The 18,863-nt window shown below is 36.0% G+C and overlaps 1 protein-coding gene across 1 annotated transcript; it reads left to right on the top strand.

Moving 5' to 3' along the window:
• Positions 1-556: 556 nt before the first annotated feature.
• On the top strand, positions 557-3,295 carry LOC131595117 (pentatricopeptide repeat-containing protein At2g18940, chloroplastic). The gene has a single exon (XM_058867389.1). It carries the CDS (start codon positions 567-569, stop codon positions 3,171-3,173), a length of 2,607 nt encoding a protein of 868 aa, XP_058723372.1. The 5' UTR covers positions 557-566; the 3' UTR covers positions 3,174-3,295.
• The last annotated feature ends 15,568 nt before the right edge of the window (positions 3,296-18,863 follow it).

The raw sequence follows: 18,863 nt of genomic DNA on the forward strand, positions 1-18,863 counted from the left end.
ACAAAATTTTGTGAAAAAAAAAATTACAAAAATTTTTTTTATAAAAGTTTCAAATGAAAATTTTGTTTGAATAGTTATTCGTGATTTTAGGTGTTTCATCTATTTATGGGAAAAAAAATTTAGATATCAAAATTTTAAATAGATTTTCATAAAAATCATTTTTGAAATACAACTTTTTAAAAAAATTACAATTTTGACAAAGTTTTGAGCTTCAATAATCTTATGTTTATATTCTATGATGTCAAAATTAGTGTTTCATTTTAGAAAAAACAAATATAAAAAAACTTGTAATATTTTAAAAAACCGTTTCGAAAAATCTATTTTCAAAAATACAAAAAAAAAAAATCCATTTTTTTAAAGCTGAAACAAACATGCCCTATAACTGTTCGTAATTCACATAACTATTTTAAAAGTTGACATTTTATATAGATATTTTTAAATAATAAAAAGTTTTTTAATTTATTATAACAAAAACATTAAAAAAAAAAAAAAAAAGTAAACCGTAATATGAGATTGATTATAAAAGACTAGTTTCAATACAAGTCACTCCTTTCACCTTGGAATGGATGATCTCTATCTTCTTCACAAACTCTCATATCCAAAACCTTTCATTCTCATCCTCACTCTCACTTCTCATCTCTAACCCCCATTCATCAATGGAAGGTACCCTCTTCCCCAATAGACCCGTTCTTCCACCCCCCACAAAAAAACCAACCCATCCATTGAAATTCAAACCAACTACATTTTCTAACTCACCAACACCAACACCACCAACACCTATTTCCTCCCATTTAGATTCTCTTCTTCACCATCTCAAACACCTCTCTTCAACCCCTATCACCACTCACACACAAACACTTGTCCCTTTAAACAATCCCAACAACAATACCCAATTCTCTTCTCTTGAATTTTCTACTGATGAAAACGAGGAGAATCTTCAACAGGGTAATGGAAAGCGACCCACTTCGGCTTCTGTTGAGATTAACCGGTTTGACAATGCAAAGTTTGGATTTTTATCGGAGAAAGGTAAGAATATGCTCAATTCAATTGTTGGGTCGAGTTTGAATGACTTGATTGAGTTTTTCAACTTTGTGAAACCTGAGTTGCTTGAATCTGATGTTACTAGTTTGTTGAGGGGTTTGGACCTTTCTGGGAATTGGGAAAGAGCGTTTTTGTTGTTTGAGTGGGTTTGGTTGAATTTTGGGTCTGAAAATGTGAAAGTGGATAATCAATCTGTTGAACTTATAGTTAAGCTATTGGGTAGGGAGTCACAGTATTCAATTGCATCTAAGCTGTTTGATATAATTCCTGTTGAGGAATATTCACTTGATGTTAAGGCTTGCACTACTGTTCTTCATGCTTATGCTCGAACCGGGAAGTATAAACGGGCTATTGAGATCTTTGAGAAGATGAAGCAGACTGGTTTTGATCCAACTTTGGTTACTTACAATGTTATGCTTTATGTATATGGAAAAATGGGGCGGTCTTGGAATGTAATTTTGGAGTTGTTGGATGAGATGAAGAGTAAAGGGCTTGAGTTTGATGAGTTTACGTGTAGCACTGTGATATCGGCTTGTGGGAGAGAGGGTATGCTTGATGAAGCAAGGAAGTTTTTTGCTGATTTGAAATCGAGTGGATATAAACCTGGAACCGTTGTGTATAACGCTATGCTGCAGGTTTTCGGGAAGGCTGGAGTTTATGTAGAGGCTTTGAACATCTTGAAAGAAATGGAGGATAATCACTGTGTGCTAGATGCCATTACTTATAACGAGCTTGTGGCAACCTATGTAAGAGCCGGGTTTCATGACGAGGGTGCTGCTGTCATTGATACAATGGCAAGCAGAGGAGTTATGCCGGATGCTATAACTTACACCACTATAATAAACGGCTACCGTAAATTGGGAAACGAGGACAAGGCTTTAAAGGTGTTTGGTCGAATGAAGGAGTTGGGCTGTGTTCCGAACATAAGCACATACAATTCTGTTCTTGCAATGCTAGGCAAAATGTCGAGACCAGAAGACATGATTAATCTTCTCCGTGAAATGAAATTGAATGGATGTCCTCCTGATCGTATAACGTGGAACACGATGCTTGCTGTATGTGGTGCGAAGGGTAAGCAAAAATATGTTAACCAGGTTTTAAGGGAAATGAAAATTTCTGGATTTGAGCCTAACAAAGACACGTTCAATACATTAATTAGTACCTATGGACGGTGTGGATCTGAAGTTGATGTTGCCAAAATGTACGGCGAAATGATTACGGCAGGCTTTACTCCATGCCTAACCACATACAATGCTCTTCTTAACGCACTTGCTAGGCGGGGTGATTGGAAAGCGGCAGAGTCTATCATTTCTGACATGCAGAATAAGGGCTTTAAGCCGAACAAAACTTCGTACTCGCTTTTGCTTCATTGTTACTCTAACGCTGGGAATGTCAGGGGATTAGAGAAGGTCGAGAAGGAAATCTACGACGGTCATGTCTTTCCTAGTTGGATGCTTTTGAGAGCCCTTGTCCTGTCAAACTACAAATGTAAACAGCTTCGAGCAATGGAAAGGGCATTTTATCAGTTGCTAGAGAATGGATACAAACTCGATATGGTTGTAATAAACTCTATGCTCTCAATGTTTGTCCGAAACAAGAGACTCGAGAAGGCACACGAAATGCTAGACATCATTCGCGAAAGCGGGTTGCAGCCGAATCTTGTGACCTATAACAGCTTGATAGACTTGTATGCCCGAGTCGGTGATTGTTGGAAAGCAGAAGAAATGCTCAAGGAAATTAAAAACTCCGGTATAAATCCAGACGTTGTGTCTTATAACACCGTCATCAAGGGCTTTTGTAAAAAAGGGCTCGTACAAGAAGCGATAAGAACTCTTTCTGAGATGACCAATAACGGAATTCAACCATGTCCTTTTACATTCAATACTTTCTTGTCATGTTATGCAGGGAGGGGACTGTTTGCTGAAGCAGATGAAGTAATTAGATATATGATCAAACATTGTTGCAAGCCTAATGAGTTAACTTACAAGATTGTAATTGATGGTTATATTAGAGAGAAAAAGCATAAGGAAGCAATGGATTTTGTGTCTAGGATCAAAGAGATTGATATCTCTTTTGATGAGCAATCTTTGAAAAAGCTAGCTTCTTGTATTAGGGAGAGTTTGGGGTCTTAACTTTGTTAAATAGGGAGAGTTTCTTTCTATTTCTTTTTTTACCCTTAAATATCATGTCCAACTATAGTTCCATTTGTACTATAAATCTTAATAACTGTATCATTCTTTAGCAAGTTCTTCAATTGCCTCTGGTCCAGAGTTGCTCCTCAGAAAATTACTGCACTAACTGTACTGTTAAAGACAAATTTATATCGAGAAGTGTCCCATCAAAATCGATAGTATGGTATTACATTCATTGTTCTGTTACATTATGGTATGGTATAGACTATGTGTCTTTTGATAATGTGAAAAAGAGATAACAGATCACTTTTTCTTCTCTTGCAGTGTTTCACCTCTCATCTGGCAAAGCTGTTTTGTCAAAATGTGGTAAAGCTATTTTCTGGCTGAATTTGAGAATGACTCAGAAAAAGGAGTTCAAGGAAATTTGGAAACTTGTATCGCTTACCATCACAAGGTGGATGTGCACAAATGCACAGAATTGGGTTTCATTGGTCTCTGCTAAATTTGGTTGAAGTGATGGAGATGATTAAGGTGGGAGGTGGTAATGGATTTAAGCAAGAACCGAAATTAGTAGTTTCTTTCTCTGAATGGTGATTTAATTTCAAGTCCTGTTTATCTTCTTATTTGTAACTATTATTGAAGAATGTAACAGGAAACAAACTCTACCTATTATATCTATCGTAAATTGGTTGGTATAAGGACTCATATGCCTCTATTTTATTAGTTAAAGGATCAATTTGAACCTTTTAAAAATTAAGGGATCAAATTGGACACTGAGATAAAGTTAAGAGATTAAAAATGATATTTTTCCTAAAATATATCATTTTGAGATAAAGTTAAGAGATTAAAAATGATATTTTTCCTAAAATATATCATTTTGGGATTTAATCGTTGCAATAGGGCTTCACATTAGTTTTATCAAAAGTTGAACTCGAGTCCTACTTCACCTCACAATCATTAGTAAATAACCAGCAACCAACATTCAAATAAGTCCTATTAAACTTACTACATGATAACTCTTGGATTAGCTTTCCGATGCAACTGACATTCAAATAAGTCCTATTAAACTTACTACATGATAACTCTTGGATTAGCTTTCAGATGCAACTGATCGCTTCTCAATTGGAGTTACTAAACTTAAAATATGCTATTTTCAAATCTACCTCACATTTTCTCATACATGTAATTGATTACGATTTACCTATAATCGATTACATCACGCCCAAAACTCAAAAATAACATTTGTAATATCTGCAATAGATGACAAATTAGTTATAATCTATTACAACTTCAACCAGAACCCTAAAAACTCATTTTTATCACCCGTAATCGATTACTAACCACCAGTAATCGATTACGAAGCATCCATAATCTATTAAGACATCCCCAAAATAAAAATGTTGATTTTTCTGCATTCATATTAGTCTTCAGGGTTCCCCATCACCAAATACAATACCCAACATATGTTCAAGTTTTTAGTCATGGATGAGCAAGAATAGTCATTTAGTCTCATTATCATTTAGTTTAAGTTTCATCCTATTTCTATGTTCAAGTTTTTATGTTATTTTCTTCTATGTTGTGTGTTCTATGTTGTGTGTTTAATGTTTGCATTATGTTATTGTGTTTGAATTATTCTATTTGAATTATATTTGGATTAAATATATCTTCCATATGCTTTTTACCATTTACATATTATAATTTTTATTAGTCTTTCATTCCTTTTTGTTAATGACAAAGGGGGAGAAAGATCTCAAAACTATATGATTGCTTTTACTAACCATATGAAGGGGGAGTATTGGTGTTAGGGGGAGCAAAAGGCAATCATAAGGCAAAAGCAACATTACTCAAAATTTTCATCTAAGATTGGTTTGTCATCATCAAAAAGGGGGAGAATGTGAAGACAAGCTTCTTCAAGAGTTTTTGATGAAGACAAAACACCACCATGGCTTTTGGCAAAGGACTTGGATCAAGACATTTCTCAATATACAAGTTAAATCATCTTGATCAAATGTAAGGTAAATAAGTTAAAGAAAAGCTCACTTAGATCTAATTGTGTAATCAATGGAAAATTCACTCATATCATGCATTACCTTTAAAATGTTTTTGATTAAAACACATTTAAGCATAAAAGTCTTTTTCAAAATGGTTTTTGGCTTTTTTGATGAAGTAATCGGTTACTAGATATATGGTAACTGGTTACTGAAACTCTGAAAGAATCTCCCACTGTTTTTTGTATGGGTAACTGATTACCCTTGTTTCAGTAATCAGTTACTGTGTTATAGATTTCAAAAAATATGAACGTTGGGAGTGGGTAACCGGTTACCCTGCTTTTGGTAACCGATTACCACTGAAACATTACATCTTTTCATTGTTTCTTCAGCCATACGAAATTGGTTTTAAGCCATGTGTTTGCATCTTTTTGAAAATGTTTTTGCAGCCTTTTGGAAGGGTGTTTAACACTATATAAAGGCTTCTTTTTTCTTTTTGAAAATATATACCAACCATCAATTTTAATAATCTTTTGTTGTGCTCTTGCTTTCATATTTTCATTGTGTTCAAACTTCTCTTTTGAGAAAGAAAATTTTCAGCATACACTTTCATGTACTTAGAAAATTTTCTTCATCATTTCCATTGAATACATAAGAACCTATTGTGAGAAAACTTTACTTATTACCAAAAATATTCAATCACTTGTAATTATTTATGTTTGTATTGATTACATCTTATTGTTCCAAGTGTGGATATAAGATTGTAAGGTTGTAACCTTGTTGTCCATAGTTTTGGAAACAAGAGGTATCCTTAGGGAGGGTGTTCTCTTAAGGACTTATTGAAATCCAAGAAAGGTGTTCTTGGTTGTTGTCTCTTTAGAAGGACTAGGAAGAGTCTTGTAAAAGTCTTAACATTATAGTACAATCTCTTGTTAGTTGGCAAGGGGACTGGAGTACTCTCGACCTGTGAAGGGAAACAGTATACATCGTGTGTTCATTTATTTTCCGCTTTTATTGCTTTCATCACACTCAACAAGATCGTAAAAGAATAAAAGACAAAAATCTACCATCACCTAATTCACCCCTCTCTTAGGCGCACATATTAACTTACAATGGAGACATTTGAATGATCAATCACAACATCAAACAAACATGAAATCACAACAATTAAACATTGAAACACAACAATTATATATCAAACATGTAACACAAGAATCATATAATCTAAGTACCCAAACTCTAATATAGGATTCAAGACAAATTGTAACACTTGAGGCCAACGAGGGTGGTGACTGGTTGTTGGTGCATGAGGCAACATGACATTAAGATATTCTTAAGGCTGAAGAGCGTGAGGAGTGGTCGCCGAATTCACATCAGAATGAGAGAGATCCTGAAATTGTGCAGGTATGAGTTTGCATAGTTGAAGGAAGCCTTATAAGGATTGATTGATACTACTTATACCAACAAGACGCATCTTCTTTTTGGTAGTCTATCTTGTAGTAGTATTTGGACGGGTGACCTTCTGGAAAGCGCGCGAGTGAGGACAAAACATGCTGAAAAAACCATGTTGGTTTGTGGGGTCAGTCGACAATCTCTCTCTCTCTCTCTCTCTCTCTCTCTCTCTCTCTCAATTTTTCTATCATTAAAATAATTTTTTACTTTTTACTCACTCCCCGCTGATTTTTATCTTTTCAACTCCCTTCCCCTGTTATCTCTACTTTATTTCTAATTTATTAAAATAAATTCTATTAATTATATAAATTCCAACTAATAATAATAATAACAACATATTATATATATATATATAATAACAATATTATTAATAAAAACTATGTAAACATACTAAAAATTGAAATATTAATAAAATAATATTTTAATTATTTTTGGGGTGTTAATAAGATAATACACCATATTAATTATCTTTGTCCGTAAAACTTTTGACAATTAAACATTTAACACACAAAGATAACACACTATGTTAAGCGTCTTTGTTCGTGGTGGCCTGTTGATAAGATGACACGCCATATTGTGAAGACAAGTTTCAATTATATTATTTTGACGAAGAGAAATACTTTAAGATGATGAAGACTTTGTTCAAACTCACTCATTATCAAAGAAGAAGAAATCAAGAGCTTAGCATGATGATTAACATTTAAGGTATATGGAATTCTTGACATATACAATCTTAGTGCTCAATCATTCTAATTCATGCATACAACATTTAAAAAATGTTTTTCAAAATTTGGTTGATAATCTTGATTAAAAATGTGAAGCATTGCATGGTCATATTTTATACTTAGACTGTGTTTTGAAGACTTTGAGATAATAAAGACTTTAATTGCAACTGGTTGCCATTAAATAATTTTTCAAGTTTTTAAACCGTTACATGATGTGCAATTGATTGTTGTTTTAGTGCAATCGATTGCACCTGAATCAGAATAGAAAAATACTTTGTTTTATTGCACCCTTTTATCACTTCTTCTCATGGAAAACATTACATCTTTTCAAGGATAAAATTTTTTATTTTCTATCAACCATTGTCATGTTTTTGAAGGGTTGGTAACACTGCAATAAATTGAATTTAAAGTTTCATTTTTCATTCACATCTTTCAAAACTCTCATAAAATCTCTCTATTATTTTCAACAGAACTTTCACATTTTGATGCTTTGTGGGAAAACTTTCATATCATTCAAAAAGCATCATTGAGCACTTAGAGAGTTTATGTTATTGATATTTCATATTTGATAGAGAAGAAGACTTTGGTCATTTGATTAAGTCTTGTTCATTATACAATCTTTCTTCTTATACAAATTATTCAAAATTGTGTGTGTACCTTGTTGTCCAAGATTGTTGAAAACAAGAGAGTGGAAAAGAAAGGATTGTTTTCTTTTTCTACTTGGGTGGTATAGTTACCTTTTTGTCCAGGATTTTTGAAAGCAAGAGAGTTGAATTGGAGAGGATTGTTCTCATTTCAACTTGGTTGATCATAAGGTGTTGTTGCCTTAGTGATTGGTTAGAGTCTTGTATAGAAAGACTAGATGTGTCTTGTCTAAATATCTAACAATAATAAAATTTCTTACATGTGATAAGGGGACTGAATGTACTCTCTCAAATTGTGAGGGGAACCAGGATACATCATCTTGTTCTTTATTTTCCGCATTTTAACGCTTTTATAGCCTAACATAACCAGAAAAGGTATAACCAATATTCATAAAAACCAAATTTTTTGAAGTGCCTAATTCACCCCCTCTTAGGCGCGCTCAATATTCCTTTATATAGCAAATACACTTTTGTTCCAAAAGTATCAACTAGCAAGCCAACACATTCTCATCATATTACTTGCTTTTATTGTTGCAAAAAGGGGCACACCATTGAAAAATGCAAATTTAGGAGAATTCTAGTTTCTAAAGAAGTATTTCAATGGTTACTAAAGTGCAACAATTTATGTACTCGCTACCAAGGACCCAATGAAAATTGGGGACCTTCCACTCTAAATTAATTTTGCAAGAAAAATGTCTTGACATTGCCGAAAGGTTGTGGTTCCTTGATAGTGGATGTTCAAGACAACTTTATTCTTTTGAATGTCTAGCATAGATTGTTTTAAGGCTTCCATGTTCTTTTCGGTCTTCTCAATTTTTGATTCAAGATATGAATTTTTTTTCTTATTTGAGGCCAAAAGTTTGAAAGCCTCAATTGCATCTCTATGTAGTTCTTCAAAAGCTAATTTTAATTAAGCATGAGATACCTTATCTACAAGTTCAGGTTTTAGATGACTTACACGTCTCTTTTTCTTGTGTTGATGAGCCATAAGACATAAGTTTGCATATTCTTCTTCACTACTTAATGAGTCTTCACTCGAGGACTCACTTTACCATGCCATGTAAGCTCTTCTAGGTTTGTTGTGAGTTTTGCCTTGATTCTTATCTTTATCCTTCTTGAGATATGGACAATCCGGTTTGTAATGACCAACTTTGACACAATTGAAATAAGGACCCTTGGATTTTCCTTTATTGTTATCATATTGTTTGGATTTGTTGAACTGCTTTCTATAGTTGATCAAACTTTTGTCGGAATGTTTTGCTCCATTTTTCCTTATGTACTTGTTGTATCTTCGAACAAACAGTCCCATTCCCTCATCACCCGAGTCTTCCTCATCACTTGTATCACTATCCTTTTGCTCTTTATTTGAGGCCTTGGAGCTTGAAGCCTTTAGAGCTATTGACTTCTTCTCTACCTCTTTCTCCATGTTCTTTTCTTTACCTTTTGGTCATGCATATCAAGGCATTTAAGGTGTTGCTCATGTTCTTCAAGTTTACCAAAGAGTGTGGTGATGTCTAAGGTATTTAGATCATTTGCTTCTTTTATAGCTGTAACCTTGGGTTGCCATTCCCTGTTAAAACATCTTAAAATTTTATTAGTAGCAGTTACATTGGAAACAGGTTTATCAAGAGAATTTAAACGATTTATAAGATGTGTGAATCTATTTTGCATATTTTCAATGGATTCACCACTTTCCATATGAAAGAGTTCAAACTCTTGAGTTAACGTGTTTCTTCTAGATAGTTTGACATCATTTGTGTCATCATGTGCAATTTGTAATGTGTCCCACATAGCCTTTGCAGAATTACAATGGGAAACACGATAATATTCATCAACTCCCAGAGATGAGATCAGAATATTTCTCGCTTTCCAATCGTATCCATATTTCTTTTCATCTTCAGCATCCCAATTAGCTTCGGGTTTAGGAATGACAGCGCCAGCCGCATTGGTCATAGTAATTTGAAAAGGACCGTTGGCGATGGCTGTCTAAATGTTCCTATCAATGGAATTGATATGAACACGCATACAATCCTTCCAATAGCCGTAGTTTTCACCGTTGAACACTGAAGCTCTATTGTGAGCCTCTTTAGATCCGGAAGCCATTTGTCAGATAAGTGTTTTTGAAGCTAGGAATAAACCAGAGCTCTTGATGCTACTTGTTAGACGCTTGGCTTACGTATCTAGAGGGGGGGTGAATAGATACTTCAGAGTTTATTGCGGTTTTCTTAAAAATATAGGCGAAAGCATATAGGAATCGACTTGAGTCTACTCCGAACCGCTACGGGAAGGATCGGATATGCTTTAAACACACAAACCAATTATAATGTGAAGATAGAAATACTTTCAGAGAATCAACAAATTATGATACGATAAATCCTTTAAATGTTTAACTTGGATAAGCTTGTTTCCAATGAATTTGATTGATGAAGGTAAGGAGTAGGAAATGATCTATACTATGCAGTATGGATAATTTCTAAAGTGAGCAATATATCAAACACGTGGTGTATAATAACCAAATTGAGTTAGGGATCAAAGTGTGGTGACTTGTGATGTGTTTGCAGATTTTATTACACAAGTTTAACACTTTGATTCGTTAGTTAATTTGCGATTATAACCAGAAATAAGCACAACGTAAACGAAAAGATAAAAGCGATAATGAACACGATATTTGTTCAGACAGTTCGTCGACCGTCCTCGCTACGACTACATCTGCCCCCAATTCAAAACGGGAATTGGGATGTCTTTCATTATGATTGAAAAGAGTTTATACAAGAAGATAACAAAACAATAACGATAAACCAAATATGTTGATTCTTTGTATCTTCTTCCCCTTGATCTTGAGTCAGATCAAGTATCTTCCAAGAGCTTGTCGTTGATTCCCTTTTTGCAGTGTTGTGAATTGATCGAACCCTTGTTCTTCAACTTCTACACCCAGCTGAATCGTTGATGAAGCCTCTTGACAAATATATCATAGTTATATCATTCACCCAATTGTTTCATATTCAGACACATTATCACCACACATCCACAAAAAATCAAGTCATCATATAACATATATAAATCATGTTATAAAATTATGCATATGTATGAAATTGACACCATGCATGTGGTACCAACATCATCAATGGGAAAACCCACCGACCGATCTATCATCATCCAGATACGGCCCTGCCAACACAGATTCCACACAATGGGAATCTTGCCCTTCACTGAATCCTCTCATCATTAGGATACAACCCTCATCAAATGATTATGAATGCATGCGAACATATATACAACATACTATCATCCTCATTATACTATGAGTATCATCATCTTATACTCATTCATCATCAATCATCATCATTAACAAATATGTTCATATATATATATATATATATATATAATTGCATCATTCAATAAAATTATATAGCAATAATGCATACAGATTCGTCAGTCCAAAAGTTATACGTCATCAAATTTTCAAAATCATAAAACAGCAAAATTTGCAGGTCACGTTGGGAATCTTGCCCTTCACTGAATCCTCTCATCATTAGGATACAACCCTCATCAAATGATTATGAATGCATGCAAACATATATACAACATACTATCATCCTCATTTTACTATGAGTAGCATCATCTTATACTCAATCATCATCATTCATCATCAATCATCATCATTAACAAGTATGTTCATATATATATATATATATATATATAATTGCGCCATTCAATAAAATCATATAACAATAATTCATACAGATTCGTCAGTCCAAAAGTTATACGTCATCAAACTTTCAAAATCATAAAACAGCAAAAATTGTAGGTCACACTGGCCATACGCGTACCAACAGGGCCAACATTTCACAAAAACACACACCATACGCGTATGAGCTGATCCATTTTTCCACACAAAAAACATGCATACGCGTACCAGCCAGGCATACGCGTATCAACCAGGTACCATACGCGTATGAGCAGAAGGTGAAACCTGATGCACACATGGGGAGCGTATCATACGCATATCACCCCCTCCATACGCATACCATACGCGTATCATACACAAATGGGCAGCAGTTTACTAAAACCTGCAACTTACCCATTCGTCTTCCTCGCGAATTCATCTGTACAACCTGCAATTTGGATCAAAAACCAGAATTTCTGCACTTCTAAACACATGGTAATCGTCTATCATCTATAATCTATTAATCCATGGCTATTCCATTTGATCCAAACATAATTCCACTCAATTCATTAGGGATTCATGATCATAGGTTTCAATATACAGAATAACACAGTAACACAAATCAAAATATGAAACCTCTTGATCTAAACAACATCCCTAATCAATATCATCATCCATAACGCAATAAAAGAGATAAAATGGAGAGTCCCCCCTTAACTTAGACAAGAGTTCTTGATCCTTGGTCTCTCCCTCTACAGTTCTCCTTAACGTTCTTCGTGTTCCCAAAACCTTTGTTCTTGCACGTTCTTTCTTTCTTCCCAATTCCAATTGTTTTATGAAAATAATAATAAAATTAGTAAAAAGGATTACTATATCACACCCCCTTCTTTTACTATTTCCTCACATGGCCCAATTGCCATAAACCATTATTTTTCTATTATTTTCACAAAATCCTTAATAATTCTAATTATTAATTCAATATTCCAAATTAAATTAATATTAAAATTATACGGGTGTTACAACTCTCCCCCACTAAAAGAGTTTTCGTCCTCGAAAACATACCTCGGGTAAAGAGTTCTGGATAAGAATCCTTCATCTAACTCTCTAGCTCCCAGGTAACGTTTCCTTCAGCAGGTCCTCCCCAAGCTACTCTGACCAAAGCTATTTCCTTGCCACACAATTGCTTCAGTCTTCGGTCTTCAATCCTCACAGGTAAAGTCTCAACCGTTAAGTTGTCTTTCACCTGCACATCATCTACTTAGATCACATGGGACGGATCCGAAATGTATTTACTCAACTGAGACACATGAAATACATCATGCAAGTTTGCAAGCATCGGCGGTAAAGCGATACGATATGCCACTTCCCCCACTCTTTCAGAAATTTGGAATGGGCCAATAAAACGCGGAGTCAACTTCTTTGACTTCAATGCCCGACCAATCCCCGTCATAGGAGTAACTCTCATAAACACATGGTCTCCCTCTTGAAACTCAAGTGTTTTCCTCCTCTTGTCATGGTAACTCTTCTGACGACTCTGAGAAGCCTTCATCTTCTCTTGAATCATCTTAATTTTCTCCGTAGTCTGTTGTACAATTTCTGGTCCGATCACAACACTCTCACCAGATTCGTACCAACACAACAGCGTCCTACATCTTCTACCATACAAAGCCTCAAATGGAGCCATACCGATACTCGAATGATAACTATTGTTGTAGGTAAACTCAATCAAAGGCAGATAACTATCCCAAGCACCTCCTTTTTCCAACACACAAGCCCTCAACAAATCCTCTAACGACTGAATCATCCTCTCAGTCTGTCCATCCATCTGCAGATGATAAGCAGAACTCAACCTCAGCTTAGTACCCAAAGCTTTCTGCAAACCTTCCCAGAACTTAGACGTAAATCTCAGATCTTTGTCTGACACGATACTTGAAGGAATACCATGTAGACTAACTATCTTCTCAATATACAACTGAGCTAGTTTCTCCATCGGATAGTCCATTCTTACCGGTATAAAATGTGCAGACTTCGTCAACCTGTCCACCACGACCCATATAGCTTCACAATTCTTGACAGTTCTCGGCAAACCAGAAACAAAATCCATCGATATGCTATCCCACTTCCACTCGGGAATAAACATCGGTTGCATAAACCCAGATGGTTTCTGATGCTCAATTTTTTACTTCTGACACGTCAAACAAGAATACACAAACTCAGCAATTTCTTTCTTCATTCCAGGCCACCAAAACAACTTTTTCAAATCATGATACATCTTGGTAGCACCAGGATGAATACTTAACCCACTACGGTGTCCTTCTTCCAGGATACGCTTCCGGAGTTCAGCAATATCAGGAACACAAATTCGGTCACCAAACCTCAGTATACCATTCTCGTCAACTCTGAATTCACGACTCTTGCCTTGGTTAATCAAAGTCAACTTATCGATCAATTCAACATCAGCTTTCTGACCTTCTCTGATTTCTTCAAGAATACCACTAGTCAGTTTTAGCATACCCAATTTAACACTAGTAGGAGTACCTTCACACACCAAACTCAAGTCTATGAATTATTCAATCAAATCCAATTCCTTCACCATTAGCATAGACATATGCAAGGTCTTCCTACTCAATGCACCAGCAACAACGTTTGCCTTACCCGGATGGTAATTCAAACCAAAATCATAATCTTTAAGGAATTATAACCACCTTCTTTGCCTCATATTCAGCTCATTCCGATCGAAGAGATACTTCAGACTCTTTTGATCACTGAGCACTTCAAATCTCGAACCATACAGATAGTGTCGCCACAACTTCAAAACAAAAACCACAACTGCCAACTCTAGATCATGAGTCGGATAATTCCTTTCATGCACTTTGAGTTGTCTTGACGCATACGCGACCACTTGTTGATTCTGCATCAGTACACAACCTAAACCTATCAACGAAGCATCACAATAAACCACAAACGATTCTGTCGGATTCGGCAAAATCAAAATAGGTGCACTAGTCAACCTTCTCTTCAGCTCTTGGAATCCTTCTTCACACTTTGCATCCCAAATAAAAGCCTGTCCCTTCCTGGTTAATTTAGTTAACGACAATTCTAACTTTGAAAAGCCTTCAATGAACTTTCGGTAGTAACCTGCAAGACCAAGAAAACTACGAATTTTTGACACTGACTTCGGAGCTCCCCACTGAGATACAGCTTCTGTCTTTGTAGGATCGATCGCAATACCATTCTTAGAAATCACATGTCCAAGAAAACTGACCTCTTCCAACCAAAATTCACACTTCGACAGTTTGGCAAAAAGTTGCTTCTCTTTTAACAACTCTAACACAGTTCTAAGATGTTCCACATGCTCCTCTTCGTTCTTAGAATATATCAGGATATCATCTATAAATACTACTACGAACTTGTCGAGATAAGGATGAAAGATCTTGTTCATATACTCCCTAAAAACACCAGGTGCATTAGTAACTCCAAAAGGCATTAGAGAATACTCGTAATGTCCATACCTTGTTCTAAAAGCAGTCTTCTGAATATCGTCATCTTTCACACGAATTTGGTGATACCCAGACCTCAGATCAATTTTACTAAAAACACGCGCTCCAACCAACTGATCCATCAAATCATCAATCCTCGGCAATGGATACCGATTCTTGATAGTAACTTTGTTCAATTGTCTGTAATCCACGCACAGCCTCATCAAACCTTCTTTCTTCTTTACTAACAATACAAGCGCACCCCAAGGAGAAACACTAGGACGAATGAATTTCTTCTCAAGCAATTCTTCTAACCGCTTCTTCAATTCAGCCAACTCGGACAGAGACATACGGTACGGTGCCATCGACACCGGACTAGTTCCCGGAACCAAATCAATAGAAAACTCTACTTCCCTTTCCGGTGGCAATTCATTCACATCTTCCGGAAAAACTTCTGGAAAATCACATACCACTGGTAGTTCGCTACTCGCCACTTTTTCTTTCAAATTCGTCAATGCGAACAACATAAACACTATTGCACCATCACCGATAGCTTCATTCACCTGTCTAGCTGTCATTTCCAGATTATCAGAACTAACCTCTTCAAGAAAAATTACTGTCTTCGCAAAATAGTTAATAGGAACACGGTTGAATTCCAACCAGTTCCTTCCCAGGATTACATCGAGTTGTTTCAACGGAAGGCACACTAAGTCCATCCCGAATTCTCTACCAAAAATGTCAACCGGACAATTCAAGCATGCAGACGAAGTAGTTACTGAACCCGACGCAGGAATGTCAATAACCATACTTCCATTTATGTCAGATATCTCCAGATTTAACCTCTCAGCACAATCCAAAGAAATAAAAGAATGAGTTGCTCCAATATCAATAATCGCAACTAAAGGTGTGCCATGAATGAAACACGTACCTTTAATCAATCTGTCTTTTGGAGTACTCTCTGACCCTGTTAAAGCAAAAACCTTTCCTCCCGCTTGGTTCTTCTTTGGCTTGGTACAATTTGGACTAATGTGACCCTCTTCGCCATAGTTGTAACAAGTCACAACCTTCTTCTTACAGTCAGCAGCAATATGGCCCACTTGGTCACACGTGTAACACTTCTTCTGATCAAGCTTACACTCGTTCCTACGATGTCCCATCTCACCACAATTATAACATCTGATGCGAGCACTTGAATCTCCCCCACTAGGTTTCTTCCAATCAACAGGTTTACCTCTACCATATGGCTTACCTCTATCCATATGTTTCTTTCCCTTTCTGTCAACCAACTCGCGAGAGTGAGATGACTTCAGTTTGATGTTTTCCTCTTCAAAAATCCTGCTACAATCCACTAAGTTAACAAACCTCTAAATCCTCTGGTATATATTGCCCTGCTTGATCTCATCACGAAGGTCATTCTCAAATTTGACACATTTTGAGAATTCACTAGCTTCATCATTGTTGTAATGCACATAGTACTTTGCCAGCTCCACAAACTTTGCAGCATACTCTGGTACCGCCATATTACCTTGAACCAGTTCCAGAAATTCAATCTATTTTCTGCCCCTGACATCCTCAGGAAAATACCTTCTCAGAAATTCCCTTTTGAATATAGCCCAATTAATTTCGATACCATCCGCATCCAGTTCAGCTCTGGTTGCTAACCACCAGTCGTCAGCTTCCTCAGACAACATATGTGTGCCATACCTCACCTTGAGGTTCTCAGCACAATCGATGACTCTGAAAATCCTTTCGTCTCCTTCAGCCATTTCTGAGAACCTTCAGGATCATGCGTGCCTTTGAACAATGGAGGATTGTTCCTCTGAAAATTCCCCAATTGCCTTTCAGCACCAATCCCTGCTCCTACAGCATTTCCTCCAAGCACACCAGCAATCATGCCCAGAGCCTCAGCGATAGCATCATCGTTTCATCCTCCTCTTCCAGCCATTGTTCTGCTTAACCTTAAACAACCAGTCAGAACAAAAGTATCGACGAATAACTCGTATTAGTCGCATACACAGGAAAGACTGACACCAAGACTATGGTCACAACGACCGACTATGCTTTGATACCACTATTGTAACACCCCTCTAATACCCCGCGACAATTAAACAATTATTAATCAGAGTAACATGTAAAGAGGTGCCACAATTCATAAATAAAAGAATACACACGTTCGACATATGTCATGCGTTTACTGAAAACATCTGAATTATAACTCATTAGAGAAAAATCATGTTTACACAGCGGAATCAAATCATCAAGTCAACATTACATCATTAATGTATCAGACTTCAACAAAATAAACAAATAAAGTTATAATCAAACTCAAAACATCGCGTTCCCAGTGTTACATCTATCAGAGCATGACACCGACACAATAACTAAACCGACTTATGAGCTAATCCTCACCAAGTCGCGCCCCTATCCTCAATCTGAAAATGACAACAAGTAAGGGTGAGTCTCATCACAGTTAACAAATGTTATTGCATCGTAAATAAAAATATATCATAGTTATATCATTCACCCAATTGTTTCATATTCAGACATATTATCACCACACATCAACGAAACATCAAGTCATCACATAACATATATAAATCATGTTATAAAATTATGCATATGTATGAAACTGACACCATGCATGTGGTACCAACATCATCAATGGGAAAACCCACCGACCGATCTATCATCATCCAGATACGGCCCTGCCAACACAGATTCCACACAATGGGAATCTTGCCCTTCACTGAATCCTCTCATCATTAGGATACAACCCTCATCAAATGATTATGAATGCATGCGAACATATATACAACATACTATCATCCTCATTATACTATGAGTATCATCATCTTATACTCATTCATCATCAATCATCATCATTAACAAATATGTTCATATATATATATATATATATATATATATATATATATATATATATATATATAATTGCATCATTCAATAAAATTATATAGCAATAATGCATACAGATTCGTCAGTCCAAAAGTTATACGTCATCAAATTTTCAAAATCATAAAACAGCAAAATTTGCAGGTCACGTTGGCCATATGCGTACCATACGCGTACCAACAGGGCCAGAATTTCACAAAAACACACACCATACGCGTATGAGCAGATCCATTTTTCCACACAAAACACATGCATACGCGTACCAGTTAGGCATACGCGTATCAGCCAGGTACCATACGCGTATGAGCAGAAGGTGCAACCTGATGCACACATGGGAAGCGTATCATACGCGTATCACCCCCTCCATACGCGTATCATACACGTATCATACGCAAATGGGCAGCAGTTTACCAAAACCTGCAACTTACCTATTCGTCTTCCTCGCGAATTCATCTGTACAACCTGCAATTTGGATCAAAAACCATAATTTCTGCACTTCTAAACACATGGTAATCATCTATCATCTATAGTATATTAATCCATGGCTATTCCATTTGATCCAAACATAATTCCACTCAATTCATTAGGGATTCATGATCTTAGGTTTCAATATACAGATTAACACAGTAACACAAATTAAAATATGGAACCTCTTGATCTAAACAACATCCCTAATCAATATCATCATCCATAACGCGATAAAAGAGATTAAATGGAGAGTCCCTCTTACCTTTGACAAGAGTTCTTGATCCTTGGTCTCTCCCTCTACAGTTCTCCTTCACGTTCTCCGTGTTCCAAAAACCTCTATTCTTGCACGTTCTTTCT

This window comes from Vicia villosa, linkage group LG4, assembly GCF_029867415.1.
Source record: "Vicia villosa cultivar HV-30 ecotype Madison, WI linkage group LG4, Vvil1.0, whole genome shotgun sequence".
NCBI classification, from domain to species: Eukaryota; Viridiplantae; Streptophyta; class Magnoliopsida; order Fabales; family Fabaceae; genus Vicia; species Vicia villosa.